Raw genomic sequence first — 19,996 nt, 5'->3', positions numbered from 1 at the left:
CTGGTAACTTAACTAGGGAACCCTAGGTTGGAAACAGCACCAGCCACACCTGAGACCATTTATAAGTGATGTTTCTAAAAATCTTAAGCAATAATAACTCCGGCTCACTCCATAGCTGCCAAGTTTTCACTTTTCTCGCGAGGAAGCCTATTCAGCATAAGGGAAAATCCCTGTAAAAAAGGGATAACTTGGCAGCTATGGGCTCGCTCTGAAGCACTATATTTCAAACCTAAGTAATTGGAATTACCCTGTGTCACATAGGAACAGACACGTGAGTGAATTCTTAACACTATTATCTGGCTTGGTGCTTGTGAAGGGTGGATCTTTTACACACACAAAAGATAGTGATTTAACCTCTTATTTGCTCTCGGGATCTTCTCAAACACCTGTGATTTTTGATACCGAATTGTTTAATATTCAGAGCTTTGCTGCATACTTACTGTTTTGATTATTTTTTACCACATTTCTTCATCTAGAAAAGTAACACAGAAGCATTAGAGCTCCACTTTATATAGGATAAAACATTGCTATCAGTGATAGACATCTTTAGAGAAGATCAAACCTATCCATTCTGAAGGAAATCAGCCCCAAGTGCTCACTGGAAGGACAGATCCTGAAGCTAAGGCTCCAACTTTGGCCACCTCATGAGAAGAGAAGACTCCCTGGAAAAGACCCTGATGTAGGGAAAGATTGAGGGCACAAGGAGAAGGGGGTGACAGAGGACAAGATGGTTGGATAGTGTTCTCGAAGCCATCAACATGAGTCTGACCAAACTGCGGGAGGCAGTGGAAGACAGGAGTGCCTGGTGTGCTCTGGTCCATGGAGTCGGACACGACTAAACAACTAAACAACAGCAACAACAAATTGGTCAATTCTACTAAGCATTACTGTACTTAGGATTCCTGTTGCTAGTAATTACTGTAGTGTCTTGTCACAATGACAGTCAGATGTAAAAATCAATACTGTACTGTAAAAAAAAAGGTCATTCATATGAGGTATAATAAATGATTACTGTTGGAAATCTTTTTTAAAAAAACAGGAAGTTTTCTGTGCCATAAGTTCATTAGTAACAATAAATACCAAGCTTGATCATTTCAGCTTATTATTATTATACTAAATATAAGAAAAATCAACATGCTAAATTAGATCACTCTAGCACAGAGGTAACCAATGTGGTGCCCTCCAGATGTTTTGTTGGACTACAACTCCCATCATCCCTGACCATTGACCATAATGGATGCGGGTAATGGGACTTGTAGTCCAACAACACCTGAAGGGCACCCCATTCACTACCCTTGCTCCATGGAATTCCCCAGTGCAAACTGAAAATTATTGAAAACATTTACAGAAAAAGTTTATTTCTCTAGGCCTTAATTTTTCAACATTTCTCATAAATTCCTAGTGTGTAATAAAATATATTCTGTACCTATCATTCTTTTTGGGTAAAAGGCCCCAGTCCAGCACTTTTAAAAGAGAAAACAAAAGACCTGCTTCTCTTGACCTCCTGGTCCACTCTAACTGCAAACTTGGCATAAGAACACCTCTGAGAGGATTCTGCTGGCATTAAAAAGAGAGTTCTGAAACATCGTACAAGGAATGAATCTTTACAACCACCAGGGATGAGGAAGAACATCTTTGTACAAGTTATACTCCAAGCAGGATATTTTGCCCTCATGAGTGTGATTTCAAAAGAAATCAATGAAGATAACAGCCGTGCATTTGAGAACGGAAGTCAGCTGTAATCTAAGAAGAAGGGTTACAAAAATAGCACATAACTGGGCATTGCAGCATTAGAGCAGCTAGTCAGCATCTGATCGTGTCTCTAGGGTTGTTGGTTGGAGTAAAAGGGTGAGAGGGTAGAGCCAAAGGAGAAATTGTGATCTTTAAAATCAGTAATTACTCTGAACTTGTGTGGCATCTGCTGCTATAAATAGTGTTTAATCCAAGGGTGGAATTACTTTTGACAGCAATCAGAAATTATAGTACTTAAGTTAAATCTTTCCTCTTTTTAGTCCAGTTTTTATCTCTGTGCAGTACTGCATGCGGTTTGAAAACATTTTAAGGTATTTGACCAGGTTAAATAAAACATCAGGAAAAATGACATTTTATTCACACGTTCGTTTTACAAGTCCCTCAGAATTCATTGCTCACCCAGGGGTGATTGACTCTTTTTAGACTTAGGGACAGAACCTAAATCTTGTGGGGAAATTCGCACCATGCCTCTTCTTCTCCCTACCCCCCACCACTCTGCATGCTTCTTTCATGGTATACTTAGGGCTACAAGCTGAGCTGGTCCTGTTTGCAATTTTTATTTCAGATCAGTATTACAAAATTATTGGTATGTTTTAAACAGATTGTGTATATGTATATAGTTTTAATTCTATCAATGTTTAATTGTATTTCAATGATGGATTTCTCTACATTTTAGCAGTTCTTGTATTTATCTGTAAGCCGCCTTGAGTCCTGTCAGAGAAAAAGGCAAGGTATAAATACATAAATAACAACAACAACAACAACAACAACAACAACAACAACAACAACAACAATAATATTCTCTTTATTGTTAAATCATACACCTTAAAAGATGTCTATAGAATTACAAGGTTTGTATATAATTTTTCAAAAATAAACCATTTTTAAAAACTCTCTGGAATGTCTAAACTGTGGAGACAGATAATTATGGAAATGATAACATTTTCTGTTTGATTTTTTATATATTGTTGCAGCCCAGAAGATGGGGAGATTCATCCTGAGATCTGTAGACTATTTATCCAGTTGCAGTGTTGCTTAGAAATGTATACGACAGAGATGCTAAAATCCATATGCCTACTAGGATCACTTCAACTTCATCGAAAAGGTATTCACCTACATCATAATTCCTCTTGATCTTGCTTCATTCACTTCAGTTGTCATTGGCTATGTGTGAAACAGGATTTTTGCCACGCATCTTCATCTGTTAGCTTCCAACCAGCCTGCCCATAGGATGTTAGAGCGCTTTTATGCCTCATCCTGGACTACTGTGTCCATGCCAACATGCATCTAGAATATTGAATACTTAGCCTACACTGTTGATTTCAGTGGAATATGCACATGGATTGGTTGCTTCCATTGAAATAGAAAGAATCAATATATTGATCATAGCCATAAGTCATTACAAGATAAAATTTAGATAAGTAGCAAAATAAGTTGTTATAAAAACAATCTTCCATGTTTATTAAATATTTGTTTGCTTGTTACATTTAGATCCTGCCTTTCATCCAAAGAGCTCAAGGTCATGATCACCCCTTCTTCCTTATCTCCTCCATACGCATAGTTAAAATTTATAGTTTTGCAGGAATTCAGAACCAAAAATTCCATATCCAAGAACAACACTATTTCCATTGGCCCATAATCATTAAAAGAGATGCAATGGCTTCCTTTTAGAACTGTAGTTCCTCTTTGGTTTTTCCACCTAAATAGGCCTCGGGTGAATTGATTGGGAACCTATGGTCCTCTTGTTGGATTCCAGCTCCCATCAGCTCCAGCACACATGGCCAGTGGTTAGGAATGATAGAGGTTATTTTCTCCGGATTGATGTTTGCCTTGATTTATAGGGTGGGTTTTCCCTAGAAAAAGAGTGGGGCAAGGGGAAAACCTCTCATGCCCATGCTTTTTAGGCATGGGACAATCATGCCTATGGATGAGCCCTAATGCCCCTAGTCCCTTCGTCCTCTTCAATTCTTTCATACTTATCAGTGGGCTGCACACTGAGCTTTCATATGTCTACCTGGCATAGAGTGTGGTATGTTACAACATATCTAGCTGGTTGCCTTTCATCAATATATTTCACAGCTGCTGCATTTTCTATGCCTAGTACTGCTGCTTTTGGTGTAGCTCTGAATGCGTGGCCATATAGCCAAATTGGCTTTGTGTACAGTTTCCCAAGGAAAAGTGTACTGAGCTGGCCTTATACGTTGATGCGTGTTAGATTTCTCATGGAAGTTTTCCTGAGAACCAGAAAGGGCTGAACAAATGTTAGCATTTGTGAATAAGTATGGCCCGAGTCTGTTCTGTGCTGGAGGAGGGGAGGGGGGAAGACTGTTCTTATAGGTGTTTAGCAAAAGCAGGTTGTGCTGTTCAGCACTTTTGCTAACTTCATCTTCCTCATGGGTATAGAACAACTCTGCAGAATCAAAGCCTGGGGCTCTTTGTTGCTTTTTATATCTTTTGTAAAGTTCAGCTAGTTACCCAAGTTCAGACTACTCCTGGAGGGAGCTGACCTACAGGAGGAAAAGTAGGCTGCTTGTATAGTGGGGGGGGGGGGAATCTCAAGAACAAAAATAGCTGCTCCACAGAAATACATTGAGCTGTTTCTAATCCAGATGTGCCCTTCTCTTGCAAACACGATGCTTTCCTCCCACACACTAATTGGGCAGAAGACAACGTTAGCATGCCTTGTGCTGGGCGCTTCTACTGTGGAGCCATATAACAAATGCACCTCCGCTCATCTGTTCCCTGTTAATTCATGCCAATAAACAATACTAGGAAATGTGGGGACTTTCCATCAGTAGGACCTATTCTTACAGCCGTCATTATTTGTAAAGCGCATTTATATGAGCGGTGAACGCTTTTAATGCACAAATGCTGTTGGGTTTTTATAATATTTTCACAATAAGCCCTCATATCTGTAGTAGCTCGCTGCTCTAAATGTCCGGTCATAATTTGGTGGGCTGCCGCAGTGTAATGTAAGTTGGGAAGCCCCATCTGGTTCAAATATTTCCTTCAACCATGAACTTGCTAGGTAGCTTTAGGCAAGGCAGCATTTCCTCAGCTTTCTTCTACCCTCTCCCCAATCTGTAGCATGGCAACAGAGATATAGTTTACAGCATTGTTGTCAGGATTACTAAGGATACATGTGAAGTGTTTGGCACAGTCAGGAAAAAGTGTTACATAACTGCAACTTCTATTAGAAAATATTCATAAGGAACAAAGGAAGGTAGCCTACACCAGGTCAGATGGTTTTTCCTTCTAGCCCAGCGCTGTTAGGCTGAAAAGTATCCAAAATGACATACCAAGACATTGTCTCAACTGCATCCATCCCTGACTTTGGGTTAACTTTAGCCTCCAAGTAGGAATAGAGGTGAGTGGTCTTTATTTGGAAAATGTGGTGCAAATTGATCTCCGCAGGCTTCATCCGTTCATCACCTGGGCCCATGTGAAAGAGGCCCTCACCCCTCAAATTAGATTCACTGGCCAACATTGTGCAGTTGCTATGATGGTGGCGAAGTATTCACTACTGTCGCCACCACAGAGCATCCCCTAAAGTGGTTTCTAACTAAAGCTGGAATTAAATATTTGGTCTAGCTTTTCCCAGTATTCTTAAGGGCTGAAGCAAAACACCCCTTCCAGTGTTGATTCAGTCTTTGAGGAGCAGGTAAAATTATTTGATGGGGAAGTCTCACCCTTCAAATAACAGGTAGCTGAGGGTGGTTCCTTTCCCTTTTAGCTGTTTCAAGGTGCAGCTTGATTCACCACAGCCATCCAGTAGTATGCATGGGGACAGAACATCCCTGGGAATGATGCAACGTTATGACGTAGCATTGCTCTCTGGAACATTCTTGTGGAGAAAAAATGGCTTCCCCCATGGACATCTAGCCAGGGTGATTGAATCCTAATAAAGCACAGCCACAGGGTTCTATATTTTCAGGAATTCTTCCTTGCTCCCTTTTAGGCAGCAACCTAATATATGGAAAGGGTTTTTTAATTGAAATTTGGCTAGGAAAAGTCGTTATTCAAATATTTTGTCACTTAGGCTAAATACCGGTATTTATATAACTAATTTACTTTTTAAGTTAGTTGCTGAGTAGCACACAAATGTGATTGCAGAAGTGTTGAGTGCATCTATTGGATGGTGCATGTAAAATCTCAAGTCCATACCCTCCTTCCAGCCTGCCATTTTATCTACAGTACTTCTTTTTAGAGCCGAGCACTTTCCCCACTAAAATTAGCTGTGAAGCATGGAGAGAGACCCTTAGAATTGTCAAAACATCAAGAATAACTCTTAAGGCTTCCCTTTTTGTCACCCACTGCTATTCACAGGCTATGTACTCTTATTTTCTTCATTTTTTTTATTGCAAACATAACACAAAAAGTGGGTGAGGAAAGAAACAATGTAAACTCCCATTAATTTTAAAATAATCCATTGAGAAAGATCACAATAATCTCAGCAATCCTAATTTAAATAGATAACACTAATATAAACAGTCCATATGTTCTAATATGAAACAGTCCATATGTTCTAATATGAATCCAAGCAAGATTGACAGTTATAAAATAGACATTCAAATGTAGAAAGGGCAGTAAGAACATCAAACCACTGAGTAATGGATGGTGGGTGTTTGTCCTTTCAGCCTTGAACTGTAAGTCTCTTTGCAGTCATAAAGACTCACAGGATCCACTTTTGTTATACCCTTACACTCCAGTGCTAAGCACACTATCTTTGGTTATCTATTTTATTTCAAATACATCTAAAACTATTTTATTTCCATGTATGAATTTGTTGTATTTATATATCACCTTTCCCAAGATACCAAGGTGATTTACAGATTTTAAAATACCAAAACAAGCATGTCATAAGAGTTTTCTCAGGTCATTTAACTGGCCCTTTTAGGAGCTGACAGCAGGCCTCCCTTTAATATTTATTATCTACTTTTATTTCTCAAAGGAAACCAACAGCAGGCAAGGCGGGGGGGTTGGGGGACAGGTCAGTGCAACAATGTCAGAACAGTCAATGTAACAGTGGTTTGAGCAATAAATTAAAAATAATTCAACAGTTATACCAAATGTACATCAAAACAGTGCCACAAATTCAAAATGCCTATCAAAATTCAGGATGACATGCATTAAATGGCAATTCAGTTCAGGAATAACATACCTGTAGTTTAAAATCCAAAAACAGCCTCCTCTCAGTGGGACTATTTCTCTGTACCAAGGGTAATGCCAGTATACACATTCAATAAATGTAGTGACCTGTCTTGCAAAGCCTAAAATGGATTGGGCTATTGTCAGGAATGCAGCCCAGGATTGGAGGAGGAGTGCACAGAAACCTAGGCAATGCTACCAGTTATCAAAATACAGAATAATTTCATTTCTTCAAGAGCTGTCAGTCATGCAACACATTCACGCATGCTCTGCAGTGATACAGTTACCAATATATTTGCTCTGTCTAACTAGATGCCCAGTCTAGTAGCACAGAGAGATGTATGAAGTGGGTGCCTATTATTATTATTATTAGAATTAGAATTTATATATCTGGAGGTCTCAGCTTACCAATGTAAGGTTCATATGCTGTTTGGGGTGCTGCAGAGGTCTTCAACCAAAAGTGGCTCTGGGCCCAAATTTCCTATATGGTGCTTAATCTGTTGCTACTTGACTGGTGAACTGATGTGTTGAATGCAGATACTGTATCTTTGGAATTGCAATGAGTTCTCTCAATACGTGACCTAAGGTCATAATCTCTGACCTCTAGAGGGCAAAAGGGCATAGCTGTCCTGAAACATTACGCTCTTCTTCAAAGGGCTGCTTTCAGTAAACAATGTCCTGCTTATAGCCATCAGCAATCTGTTTTTTCTCTGTGGCATCCTCACATTCTAAGCATTGGTAATTCATCTCATCCCTACAATAAATTCTTGATCACAATGTAATTGATTACATTGCATTACATTACATTAACAATAATAATATTATAAAGGTATATGAATATTTGCAAAATCTATAGCCACATTTGGCAAAATAATATCTGACTTAATGCTTTGTGGGACAGCATTGTCTAGATAAGTCCTTAGACAAGTCTTACACAATTCTTGAAAAAATTGGTTGGCCAAACAGTTAGATACAAGTCTGACTACTGCCACATCCTGAAACGTCTTCCCTGTGTGTACTTCATAAAAAGAAGCAGAGACTAATGTGAAAATTAATCCTAACCATCAACAGGTGAACCAGTGACCAGGAAAATCTTGGGAACTGTCTGGCAGCTTATTGTTAGCTATGCCTCATGACAAATTTGGGAATTTACAAGGTGTTGGCCTTCTGTGCACAGATGCCACTTCAGAGTCACCCTTTGTCTGGGGCTGAGCTGCTGCACTGGAAAATGTGGAACGACAGCCTGGAGGCAATCAAGTGCTTCTCATGTGGAAATTGCTGAACGCCAGAGTTTTTTACTTTGTCCTCATTGTGAGTGTGCAACTGGCACTTGTGCTGTCTAAAAGAATTCATTATTTTGCAACAGTGCACTCAGTTGTCTCTTATATTCAAACAAAATTTTGATTTAATTCAATTAGAAGAGATCCTGAGCAAGGACCCTCTAAACTATTAAAGGCTCCCTTTTGCTTTATTTTTTTACCTTTGTGAAGCTGGCCCATCACTTTCCACCTTACCCCTTTGACTCAGACCACTTGTGTGAGCCTGAGTGAGTTACCTTGTGTGTTAAATGAATTATTTCCAAAGCATGGCATTTTACCTAAACGAGGCCAAAAAAATCAATGTGAGACATGCTCTAAGGAATTCATATAATCAAACAGGTAGTTTAAAAAATGAAACATCTGTGACTCTGCTACAGTGCTTCCCTGATGGAAATTCAAAATGATATCGAAATGGTGCACTGAGGACACGCCAAAATAAAATCAGTGCTACACTGCTATTTGCCAGACCAAGTTCAGAAATCTCACAAACTTAAACTAATTGCACATTTGTTGTTTAGCATTTTTTGTGTAACATATAATGAAACATCTTATAACATAACAGTTTTTGATGGTTAATATTTTAACTTTCCAGGGTTAAAATATTAAACCAGGGTGTGTTTCTTGTCTAATTTTGAGCTAAGTAAGCATAAAAGGAATAAATTGGTTAAATAATGTGTTCTGGTTCCCTCACTCTTAATTTCAGTGCTATAAGAAACAAAAATCAAGTGGGAAGCGGGATCTTTAGATGTGCTGTGGAGATGTTGAAATGTACTCACCTGTTTTCATAGAGAGAAACATGGACCCTGAAAATGACTTTTAATGTTGTGGTGACTAAAATTGGTGTAGATGTTGCCTGATGCTCCAGGTTTATTCTGCACTGCTGTGTTTTATTTAATTATTGGTTCGGTCCAATATACCTGAAGGAGCATCTCCACCTCCATTGTTCTCCCAGACACTGAGGTCCAGCGCCGAGGGCCTTCTGGCGCTTCCCTTGCTGCGAGAAGCCAAGGAACTAGGCAGAGGGCCTTCTCAGTAGTGGCACCCACTCTGTGGACTGCCCTCTCACCAGATGTCAAAGAGAAAAACAACTACCAGACTTTTAGAGGACTTCTGAAGGCAGCCCTGTTTAGGGAAGCTTTTAATGTTTAATAAATTATTGTATTTTACTACTTCTGTTGGAGACCGCCCAGAGTGGGTTATTATTTTATTTTTATTATTATTATGTACTATATTTTATTTTATGCTGGAAACTACCCCATGTTCACTGTGTGATGAACGGTAGTCTAGAAATCATATATATATATATATATATATATATATAGAGAGAGAGAGAGAGAGAGAGAGAGAGAGAGATTTCATAGCAGAAATATCAATAATGACTCAAAAAGTTTGTAGAGTGCTGTACAGCAATTGCATTTAATTATGCCTGACAGACAAATTAGTTAAGGAGATCATTACAAAATGTTTTGTGATAAGAATGGGGCTGCATGACGGAAGAGGCATCATTGACAAATAATTTCATGCTATAAATAGAGTTCATAAGCAAAGATAGCCTTGGAAATGTGTGCATAACAATAGGTGGTGGAACCATAGAAACAAGAGGGGTGGCTGAAGGGAAGCTGGACTTCTTTGGGAAGAGTAACAGAATAGAAATTTAATAAATAAGAAATAATAAAGTTGCCAGGAGGTATCAGGCTGCGTAGCTCACTAGCAGTTGTTTACTTTCCTCTACTTTTAATAGAAGGGGAGTGAACTATGCAGAATATGTAAACCCACGCAAAATTTCATTATTTATATAGGTCACAGAGAATTGAACTTTCTATACCGGTAGTACAGAATTTTTATTTATTTACTGTACTTTATTTTGTTAGTTCATAGTATACATAGCACTCAAGTCCAGCAATGAGAGATGCCGGGTGTGGGGAAATATGGTTATGAGGCTTTTTGTAATTATATTTTGTTTTGTTTTTGACCATTTGAAAGGGATAGAGACTTGTGCAGCACCCAAGATCATAGACAGTAAAGTAGAGGAGAGTTCAGAAGTCCCTATTTTAGAAGACAAATCATCTTCACTAACAGACATCCAACAACATTTATGGCAGGTTTCCACAGATATTGAAAATACTGAAAGGTATGTTTTCTGTTTATTATTCCTAATTTGATCCCATTAAACACTGAGGCATGTGTGGAAGTAGACCTTTGTCTCCACTTCCCTTAATGGAACTTCACAAAAAGCTTGCTGGAATAAAAATTGCCTCTGAATGGAGCAGCCATTCTCCTCCTTAATCTTTATTACTGATCACAATGGAAGAACATACTTGAATAAAATTGGAAACTTACAGTGGTCTTTTTTATTATAACTCCATCACTTGTCCATTAGACATTTGCAAAAACTATTCAGTCCAACATTCTGATTTTTATTTTATTTTTATCCTTTTTGTTCAGACATAGTACTATTCTTGGAATCCTGAAAAGCAGAAGTAGCTTTTATCTAAGCTTAAGCAATGTCTGTTCTATTTGAACAGTTCTGTGCTTCATTTCTACAGGGATATGAGAGAAATGAAAAACCTTTTAAGCAAACTCAGGGAGACTATGCCTTTGCCACTGAAAAATCAAGGTAAGCCTTTCTTTTCTGCATCTGATAATTGGATAGTTAAGTGATCAGACTTGGTTTCTTCTGGTAATGTTAAACAAACTCCTAATATTCTAAATATGATGATGCAGAAAGGGTTTGACACATGTAACGTTCCTCTAAATTTTTAAACATTTTTTGATAGAAGCGTGGCTTAGCTTCTTAGCCTTTACCCCAGTTGAAATAAAGTTTGTGCTCATATACATCCCTTTATTCTTGCCTCTTTCTTTCCATTCATACCTTCCCTCTATGGTCTCCCTACTGTTGAAATTTAAATTGCATGCAAGGAAGATTGGAAAGTGTTTGTGGATTGTTTAAAAACTCAGTGTAAACATGTTAAGATGCAAATAGGATTTGACTGAGAGCAGCAGTGGAAACGACAGTGGAATTTTGTTGTTGTTGCTTGCTTGCTTGCTTGCTTGTTGTTTTTTTGTAGAAGCAAAGGCATGGAGTAACTATAATATGCAACATGGAGTAACTATAATGTCACAGTGGCCTGGGTGGGCTACTTCAGAGTAACGACTCCACACAGCTCTGCATTTTATTCTTTTATTGGTGCTGTGTATTTACAGTGCTAAAGGCAGTGCTATTTACAGAGATTGACACATCTTACCAGTCTTCTTCAGTACCTCCGAATGAAGGTTGGCGCGTTCCCTTCCAGCATAAAAGCTTGGGGAGACCCAGCCTCTTCCCACGACGTTTCTTGCGCGATTCCGGAGTCGGTGGGATTGGCCTTCCCCCCTTGCTCCCCCCTTCCTGTCCCACCTTGGGCAGTGGCTCTGCTACCTTGCCTGAGCCTCGGACACCACTTCCTGCTTCTCCACTTGAGTCGGAACTCTCCCTGCTTTTCCCAGCGCTCGGAGATGGGCTGGAGCTCAAGATGGGAGGGACCTCCTGATATCCCCTGTCCCTCACATCCAATATGCAACACAAATTGAAATTTTTGGGGAACCATGGAGGGAGGGAGGAAAAGTCCTAGGTTGACTGATTTATTGTAAAACCCAAAATGTTGTTGTTGTTGTTGTTTGTTGTTGTTGTTAAAAATCTATAAATAAAATTAATAAACCGCCCTGAGACCTCTGTGTATATGGCAGTATATAAATTCAATAAATAAATGAAAAAAAATGAAAAAGAAAAAGGGCAAGGTTTAGGTTAGCAAGGTTAGAAGAAACTGTGGTGTGACCTGAGGGAGCAAGGCAAGCTGAAGGGCAAGAATGTTTCTGTACCTATGGGAGAAGCAGAAGCCCTCTTGGAAAACTCATGCTCTGAACTTCTCCATAGCAGGTTCAGGTTGTATAATATGGGTAAATAAACCACACAAAAATAAAAAAGAAGTTTAAATTGCATGCTTCTCAAACCTGCTATTTTTTCTCTCTCATGTTAGTTTGTAAACTTGATGGCACTATATGAATAATATTGTTAGTGACGTGGCAGCCAGAACTTGCCTGGTACCCATAGATCAGAACATACAACTCTGGTCTTATGTCAAAATGGTAGTTTTGGTCTCTAAAATCCTAATTCAAAGTGGTAGTTTTGGGCTCTAATATCCTAATTGGACCTGGGTTATCTTAGGGACTGCTTCTCCTGTATAGATGATGGTTGGATTTATTTTCGTTTCATGTATTTATAAGAGCTGGACAATGCTGAATTATGAAGGGGCATAATGTTCAACTAGCTGTGCCTAGATGAGTTACTTCTCTACTAAAACATAATAAAAATGATGGAGAACAAATTCAAATATTTCTGTGGAGTTTAAATGGAGGTGGCCAACAAAACTCACATTAAAGTTCACTATGATAGCCCTCATTGCTATCTGCCACTCAGTAATTAGATTTAATCTCCCATTCATCTGGGTCCTTTTTCACACCTTACAAAATGAATTTAAGCACTGGTTTCAGAATAAATTTGAAGATTTTCCCTCCCTGAGCCAATTTCAAATTATACATTTTCCTTCCTGGAGGAATACTTGCAGTGAGCTGTTTAAACTCGTGTATGTGCAGGGCTGGCACAAGACATGGCAGTGCCAGAGGCAAAACCCCTAAACAGGGTTCCTGTCTCCCGCCATTTAGCAGTGGTTAAGAACATAAGAGCCTGCTGGATCAGGCCAATGGCCCATCTAATCTAGCATCCTGTTATTCAACCAGTTACCTATTGGATGCCCACAAGCAGGACCTAAAAGCAATAGGGCTTTCCCTACCTGTGATTCCTAGCAACTGTATTCAGAGACATAACACCTCCGACCATGGAGCAGGAACACAGCCATCATGGCTAGTAGCCATTGATAGCCATGTGTTGTTTAGTCGTTTAGTTGTGTCCGACTCTTCATGACCCCATGGACCAGAGCACGCCAGGCACTCTTGTCTTCCACTGCCTCCCGCAGTTTGGTCAGACTCATGTTGGTAGCTTCGAGAACACTGTCCAACCATCTCGTCCTCTGTCGTCCCCTTCTCCTTGTACCCTTCCATCTTTCCCAACATAGCGTCTTTTCCAGGAAGTCTTCTCTTCTCATGAGGTGGCCAGAGTATTGGAGCCTCAGCTTCAGGATCTGTCCTTCCAGTGAGCACTCAGGGCTGATTTCCTTAAGAATGGATAGGTTTGATCTTCTTGCAGTCCATGGGACTCTCAAGAGTCTCCTCCAGCACCATAATTCAAAAGCATCCATTCTTCGGCTGTCAGCCTTCTTTATGGTCCAGCTCTCACTTCCATACATCACTACTGGGAAAACCATAGCTTTAACTATACGGACCTTTGTCGGCAAGGTGATGTCTCTGCTTTTTAAGATGCTGTCTAGGTTTGTCATTGCTTTTCTCCCAAGAAGCAGGCATCTTTTAATTTCGTGACTGCTGTCACCATCTGCAGCCTTATCCTCCGTGAATTTATCTTATCCTCGTTTAAAAGCTATTCAAGTTAGTGGCCATTGCTGCTTCTTGTGGAAGTGAATTCTATAGTTTCACCGGGTGTTCCTTAAAAGACGTACAGTCGTACCTCGGAAGTCGAACGCCTTGCGAGATGAACGTTTCGGCTCCCGAACGCCGCAAACCCGGAAGTGAGTGTTCCGGTTTGCAAACGTTCTTTGGAACCCGAACGTCCAATGGGGCTTCCAATTGGTTGCAGGAGCTTCCGTTCTACTTCCAAGGTACCACTGCATTTTTCTTTTGAATCTTCCAATGTTCAGCTTCATGTGGTGTATCTGAGTTCTAGCATTATAAGAGAGGGAGATTTTTTTTTTATTACAGTTCAGCAGGAGGTTCTCCCATGCAGAGCCATTAAAATTCCTGCATAGCTTCCATTCTTTTCAATGAAACTTGTGCAGGAGAACTTCGCAGAGGATTGAGCCTCATGTTTTCTATCTGTTTGAATCCTACTCTACCAGTCCTACTGACAACCAGGATCCATCATTTGAAGCAGCTGCCTCACCTTACCTCATTGTAAAGTAAAGCAGTGGGCATGGTAACTCAGAAGTCCACATTTACTTGGTATGGTGACCCATCAGTTTATTGTCACATGAATTTTGGATATTACATCTTCGGCAGCTATTGGTTCCATGCATTTTAACTCCAGGTTTGCCTGTTTTATGACTGTTACTTGAGGCATTCAAGCCAAAATTTACATAACCCCCCCACTAATATGGAATTTGATGAAAGATGCCATGTGCTGGTGCATTAGAGGCGAGCTGATAATAGGCACTTGTAAGGGGGAGGGATTACAGAGAACTCCCCCAATCAGAAGCAGCCCGTCTCCAAGCAGTCATGAGAGTGAGGGGTCTGAAGGGGTGAGTCAGGAAACGGAGAGGGAGTGCCAGGGCTCTGGCAACACAAAAGAGCCCCTGCTGCATAGGCAGGAAGAGAGGGAGGCGGAAAGAGTGGACAGGAATAGGGCAGACAGAAGACCCGTCCCTCGACGGAACTGAGGAAAAGGAGGAAAGGGAGGCACTTCTCAGTTCCGAGGCTTTTATGCTGGTCGAAAACGCGAAAGAGTTTAGTGCAGGAATCTGACTTGAGCGGGTAGACATGGAATGAGCAATCCGTTACACTGTAAATAATGTGCACCAATAAAAACGTCTGAAAGACAAGCATGTGGACGGTCGTTACTCAAGAGTAGTCACAACAAACCCTGACAGTACTCAAAGCAACTTCCAGTATAAACGCCTTGTGGTGAAGTGTCACCAGATCTGCCGCAGCAATCAGAGCAGTTCTCAAGTGCTAAGACATAAGACTCAAGCTTTTCTGATATTTCGTTACAAGTGTCAACATGATGTTATAATAAGCCAACAAATCAAAAAGTGGTAAGAGGTATTCATCATGCCAGTTCCTCATGAAAAACAATTATCTAGGGTTTCTTTATAAAGCCTACCCACCCCCTTGCAGATTGTGACCCACAGGTTGCAAAACTCTGAAGTAACACACAGAAAACACATCATTCAGAATATATGCTTTGCTGCTGCTCAGCTTAATTCTATCTTTTGTTTTTTGTTTTTTATCGCAGATGACAGCAGCCTCCTAAACTTGACTTCAACTCCTTATCCATTAGTGCGAAGACGGAAGCGGAGGTTCTTCGGATTGTGCTGTCTTGTCTCGAGCTAGATGATCCAGTACAGATATGCACAGATGACCACAGCCAATACAATTTGACCTTTAGCAGGATAAACCTTAATGCTCTAAGTCAGGCATAGGCAACCTTGGCTCTCCGGATGTTTTGGATCTACAACTCCCATGATCCCTAGCTAACAGGGCCAGTGGTCAGGGATCATGGGAGTTGTAGTTCCAAAACATCTGGAGAGCCAAGGTTGCCTATGCCCGCTCTAAGTGGTAGTGTGTGTTTTCTACACGACTAATTATTTCTTCCCTCCTTTTCAAGAGTTTTACAATTTGTTGCTGATAAGAACCAAATCAGGAAACCGATTTAACATTATGAAGAATATTTTTAACTTTTTTTAATGGCATACTGCATGCCTGATTTAAACCATTCTATGATTAGATGCAAATATTATAATTATGAAATAAAACATTCAGATTTTTTATTTCGTGTACAAACCACCACAGCCAATTGTGTACAGTACAATAGTAGGACTGTAGCTCTTGCTAGTATGATGTTAAACTATTTGAACATATTCTATTAAGCAATCCTAATCCATAGAAAACTATTTAGAACAGCAAAACTGTGCTTAAGTTCTAAAAAGCTAAAATAAAAAGAGCCAATATCATAAGAGAACTTGCACAAACTCTCCTATTGCTTTTTATGCTCTCATTCATATTTAGTCTTCCACTCTATATCTCAACTTAATGAAGATCTTCATAATACAATATCTTAATTTCTATTACACAAGCAACATAACATCTATATGTTGATCCTGTAAATATGAGATAGTTATATCTACATATGTACAATGCATAGAAATAGCTAATTTACTTTTTAAACCCCCCACAAATGTATCTATTTCAGCTTTGGGAAGAAAGGCTAAAAATTTAAAAGATGGTGTAGGAAACTATAAAATCCACAGATGTAAAGCAAATTATCCTATTTTGTCTCCATTAAAGGTTGAAGCATGGTGTCTGAACATCAATTTAGTGTTACTGCTTTTAGGGCATGCCAGAAGTAGCTCTAACTGTAAAATATTAAACATTTTACATTGTTAATAAATATTTTTTAGTTAAACTAAAACATGTCTTTTGGGTAATAATTGTACGGCTAAATACCATGTATGGTTGCCTCTACCCATCTTGCCTGCTCTGTTTAGAAGAATTTGAAACATTGGTCTCATTCACGTGTAATACTAAACCATGGGTTACCACTACGGCACAAGTTAGAATGAGTCTGACCAAAGCCTCGGACTTGCAAATTCCATGTTCCCACACGTCTGGGGTAAGGATTTCTGCCATGTTTACTTTCAATTTCCATAAATCCTGTCCTATTGTTATGTACAAACTGGCGTGTGTTTGTGGTCTAAAATAAACTCTTCTAAGTTTCAAAAGTAGCAAATTCAACCCATGGATTATGAAGCTGGTTTCTCAGTTTGTTTAAAAATGACCATCTCTGGAGCATGAATAAATCAGGATTCATAGAAACTGAAAAAAGTGTGGCAGAAGTCCTTCTCCTGGCCAAGATGGAGGAGGTGGGAGTGTTGTAGCTCATGGTAAGTAGTGCGAAACCACGTTTCCATATTATCTGCAAATCCGCACACGGTCTGGCCTGTAGTTGAGATCCCTGCATTGCAGAGGGTTGGACTAGATGGAAGAAGGAGAAGGAGAAGGAGAAGGAGAAGAAGAAGAAGAAGAAGAAGAAGAAGAAGAAGAAGAAGAAGAAGAAGAAGAAGAAGAAGAAGAAGAAGAAGAAGAATGGGCTTGATAAATGGGAAACTGGGTTGAAATGAAATCAACCGGGACGGGGGGGGGGGAGCAAAGTTCTGTATTGAGGCTATATGAAAAAATACACACAGGTATACTGTATGGGTGAAGTGTACTACATGTGAAATTTGGAACAGGCACATGGTGGCACATGCTGCTCTACTCCTGCGGCGAAAAAGGCAGCTCTTGCCAATTCTGTTAAAGAAACTTTATACAATATGCGGATCAATGAGAGTGATGCAAGAAAGGGGGGTTTCACTAGAAGCAGGAAGTAAGTACAGAAAAAATAGGCCTAGGAAAGACTTTTAATGAGAAAATTGGTTTTGTAGGACAAAATATAAGGAAATATGAAATAATTTGTGGATTATTGTATTTTCACAAAAACATACTTTGTGAAAATAAACAACTCGAGCCAAAATGTTTGTTTTATTTAGGATTTAAAAATTTTGAGCTGCCTGGAGAAAGAGTGGAATATAACTGCAATAAATATTATCATAATCATATTTGGGTCACATTGTTCCTTTAGGACATTGCTGTTTTGGAAGTGCAGAAACGGCTTATAGACTGCAAATTGAGGAAATGCTCATTATGTGTCATAAGACAGTAGGACACTGGTAGCTAATTTTATTAACTAGAGTATCTCATGGTGTGAAGAAAAAAATATTTTATATTGATTCCACACCATTTAATGTCACTGTATAGTCAGTATTTGTGCTTTTTGTCATTTAACATGAATATAAATTATTATTTTGTATTTCAGTTTGGGGAACATTGATTAGACTGGGGATGCGCTGGTTTTCCTTGCCTTCATCATTAATGTCTTTGTGTTCTTCTATATTTGTTTTTTTATGCAAAGCCAAGGAGATTAGATACTGGTCTAAAATTGCAACATCTGTAGATTCTTTCTGCTGAAGAATGTAGGCATTGAGCCCTCTTGACATTACAAATAACTTCTAACAGTTCCGTAATTATAAAGGACACAGAATGTTTAGTTGGAGTGAAAATTAATTATATCTTGCAGAAGTGTATGTGACTGTTTACTTAAAGACAGAACATTTCACACTGCTTATTTTTACTTGTTGTTGTTTGTTTAGTCGTGCTCGACTCTTCGTGACCCCATGGACCAGAGCATGCCAGGCACTCCTGTCTTCCACTGCCTCCTGCAGTTTAGTCAGACTCATTTTGGTAGCTTTTTACTTGTAGTCTGATACAAACACAGAATGCTGTTTTCTCATGTTAAACTCAGAAACCATTTGTGCTAGACAAGGTGGAACAATATCTGTGTGGCCAAACTCTTGTAACAAAAGCTTTATACCGGTAGTACTTGTATAGCACTTTAGAGCTTTTGTTGCATCTCGCATACATTATCCTGCTTACAACAATCCTGCAAAATAGACTGGCATTTACCGTATTTTCCAACGTATAAGACGACTGGGCGTATAAGACAACCCCCAACTTTTCCAGTTAAAATACAGAGTTTGGGATATACTCGCCGTATAAATAAGACGACCCGGCGTATAAGACGACCACCGACTTTTGAGAAGATTTTCCTGGGTTTAAAAGTAGTCTTATACACAGGAAAATACAGTATTTTTATCCTACCCTTTCTCCAATGAGCTCCTCCTTTTATCTTCACACTAAACAAGTAGATTAGGTTGTATGTGACTGGCTCAAGGTCATCCACTAAGCTTCATGACCACGTGTGGATTTGAACCAATTTTCATAGTCCAGCCACTACATCCATATCATGGAAAAGTGCTGAGGATGAGCTATAAAAGCACACCTCAGGCCACCTAGTTTATTAATGGTTGAGGTGCAGTCTAAACCAGAACTTTCTGGCTCATAGCTCACACTACAACTGCTAGAGGCATGAAATGTTAAATAAAAAATACATTCTGCTCCCACAGAAACAATTTCTTTTTCTTGGCCTTTTCCTCACTTTTAGACTCAAGCCATTAATCTTTCTTAGTTGGTAGAAAATACAAAGGCAATAATAATGCATCAAATGGCTTTGGCAGATACAGTGCAGAAAAAGGACATCTTATCCTAGCATATGTCAGAAAACAGAACAAAAGATTAGGAACTAAACAATGCATTTTAGACATGTCAAAATCAAATATATTAGTTAAGCCAAGATTAGGCCCAGTCTAATTTTCTAAGCTTTCAGTACAATGTCTTCTTTCACTGGCTTCAAATATATCATACACGTTCACTACTATTGAAGCAGAATCAATATCTTAAATGCACTTTTAAATCCTAGTTCAGCCCTCCAAGAACAAAACAGGGCCTCCCCTTCCTCATCTGGCATAGCTGCAAATAGCTGTTTGGAAGCCTGTTTCCATTTTCTAACAGTGGTTTGTGGTGTTTTGTTTTCAGAATCCAGATGAACTGCAGTCAATCTTAAATCTGGCTGCATATGCAACACACAATTAAAGCTCATTCAAAGCACATTATTTTCCCCAAAGCATCCTGGGAACGGTAGGTTTTTTTAGGCTGCTAGAAGCAGTAGCTCTTCAAACAATAAGAGCATCCAGGCTTCTTTGTAGGAAATAATGTGCTTAAAATGTATGGTGTCTATGCAGCCTATGATTAATGGAAACTTATGTATTCAGTGCTTTGTGTTTTTCTGAGCTTGAGTCTGGACTAAGGAATCTGAGCTCCTGCGTTCTGATTCAATACATGATGTCCAATCACAGAACATTTCAGGATTTGGGCCTCTGCCATTGGCTCTTGAACTCTGAGTCGTGATTCGTAGCTTGGAAGTTTAGACAGCCAATCACGTTGGGAGTGGGAGTGGCCCA

The 19,996-nt window shown here is 39.4% G+C and overlaps 1 protein-coding gene across 3 annotated transcripts in view; it reads left to right on the top strand.

The window, feature by feature from the left end:
• RGS7BP (regulator of G protein signaling 7 binding protein) overlaps positions 1–16,512 on the top strand; it is a 52,229-nt gene extending 35,717 nt beyond the window's left edge. For 2 of the 3 annotated variants that reach the window (XM_035100795.3, XM_088653006.1), the window contains 4 exons: positions 2,727–2,857; positions 10,203–10,350; positions 10,766–10,836; positions 15,337–16,512. In XM_035100795.3, coding sequence (XP_034956686.1) covers positions 2,727–2,857; positions 10,203–10,350; positions 10,766–10,836; positions 15,337–15,434 — 448 coding nt within the window. In that variant the 3' untranslated portion in view covers positions 15,435–16,512. Of the gene's footprint in view, positions 1–2,428; positions 2,604–2,726; positions 2,858–10,202; positions 10,351–10,765; positions 10,837–15,336 lie in introns of all 3 variants that reach the window. The other variant, XM_088653007.1, reaches the window with a different exon arrangement.
• Positions 16,513–19,996: the final 3,484 nt, after the last annotated feature.

This window comes from Zootoca vivipara, chromosome 10 (assembly GCF_965207765.1).
Source record: "Zootoca vivipara chromosome 10, rZooViv2.hap1.1, whole genome shotgun sequence".
Taxonomy (NCBI): domain Eukaryota; kingdom Metazoa; phylum Chordata; class Lepidosauria; order Squamata; family Lacertidae; genus Zootoca; species Zootoca vivipara.
Note: the sequence above shows the minus strand (reverse complement) of the source record. Positions and strands in the feature narration are given on the sequence as shown.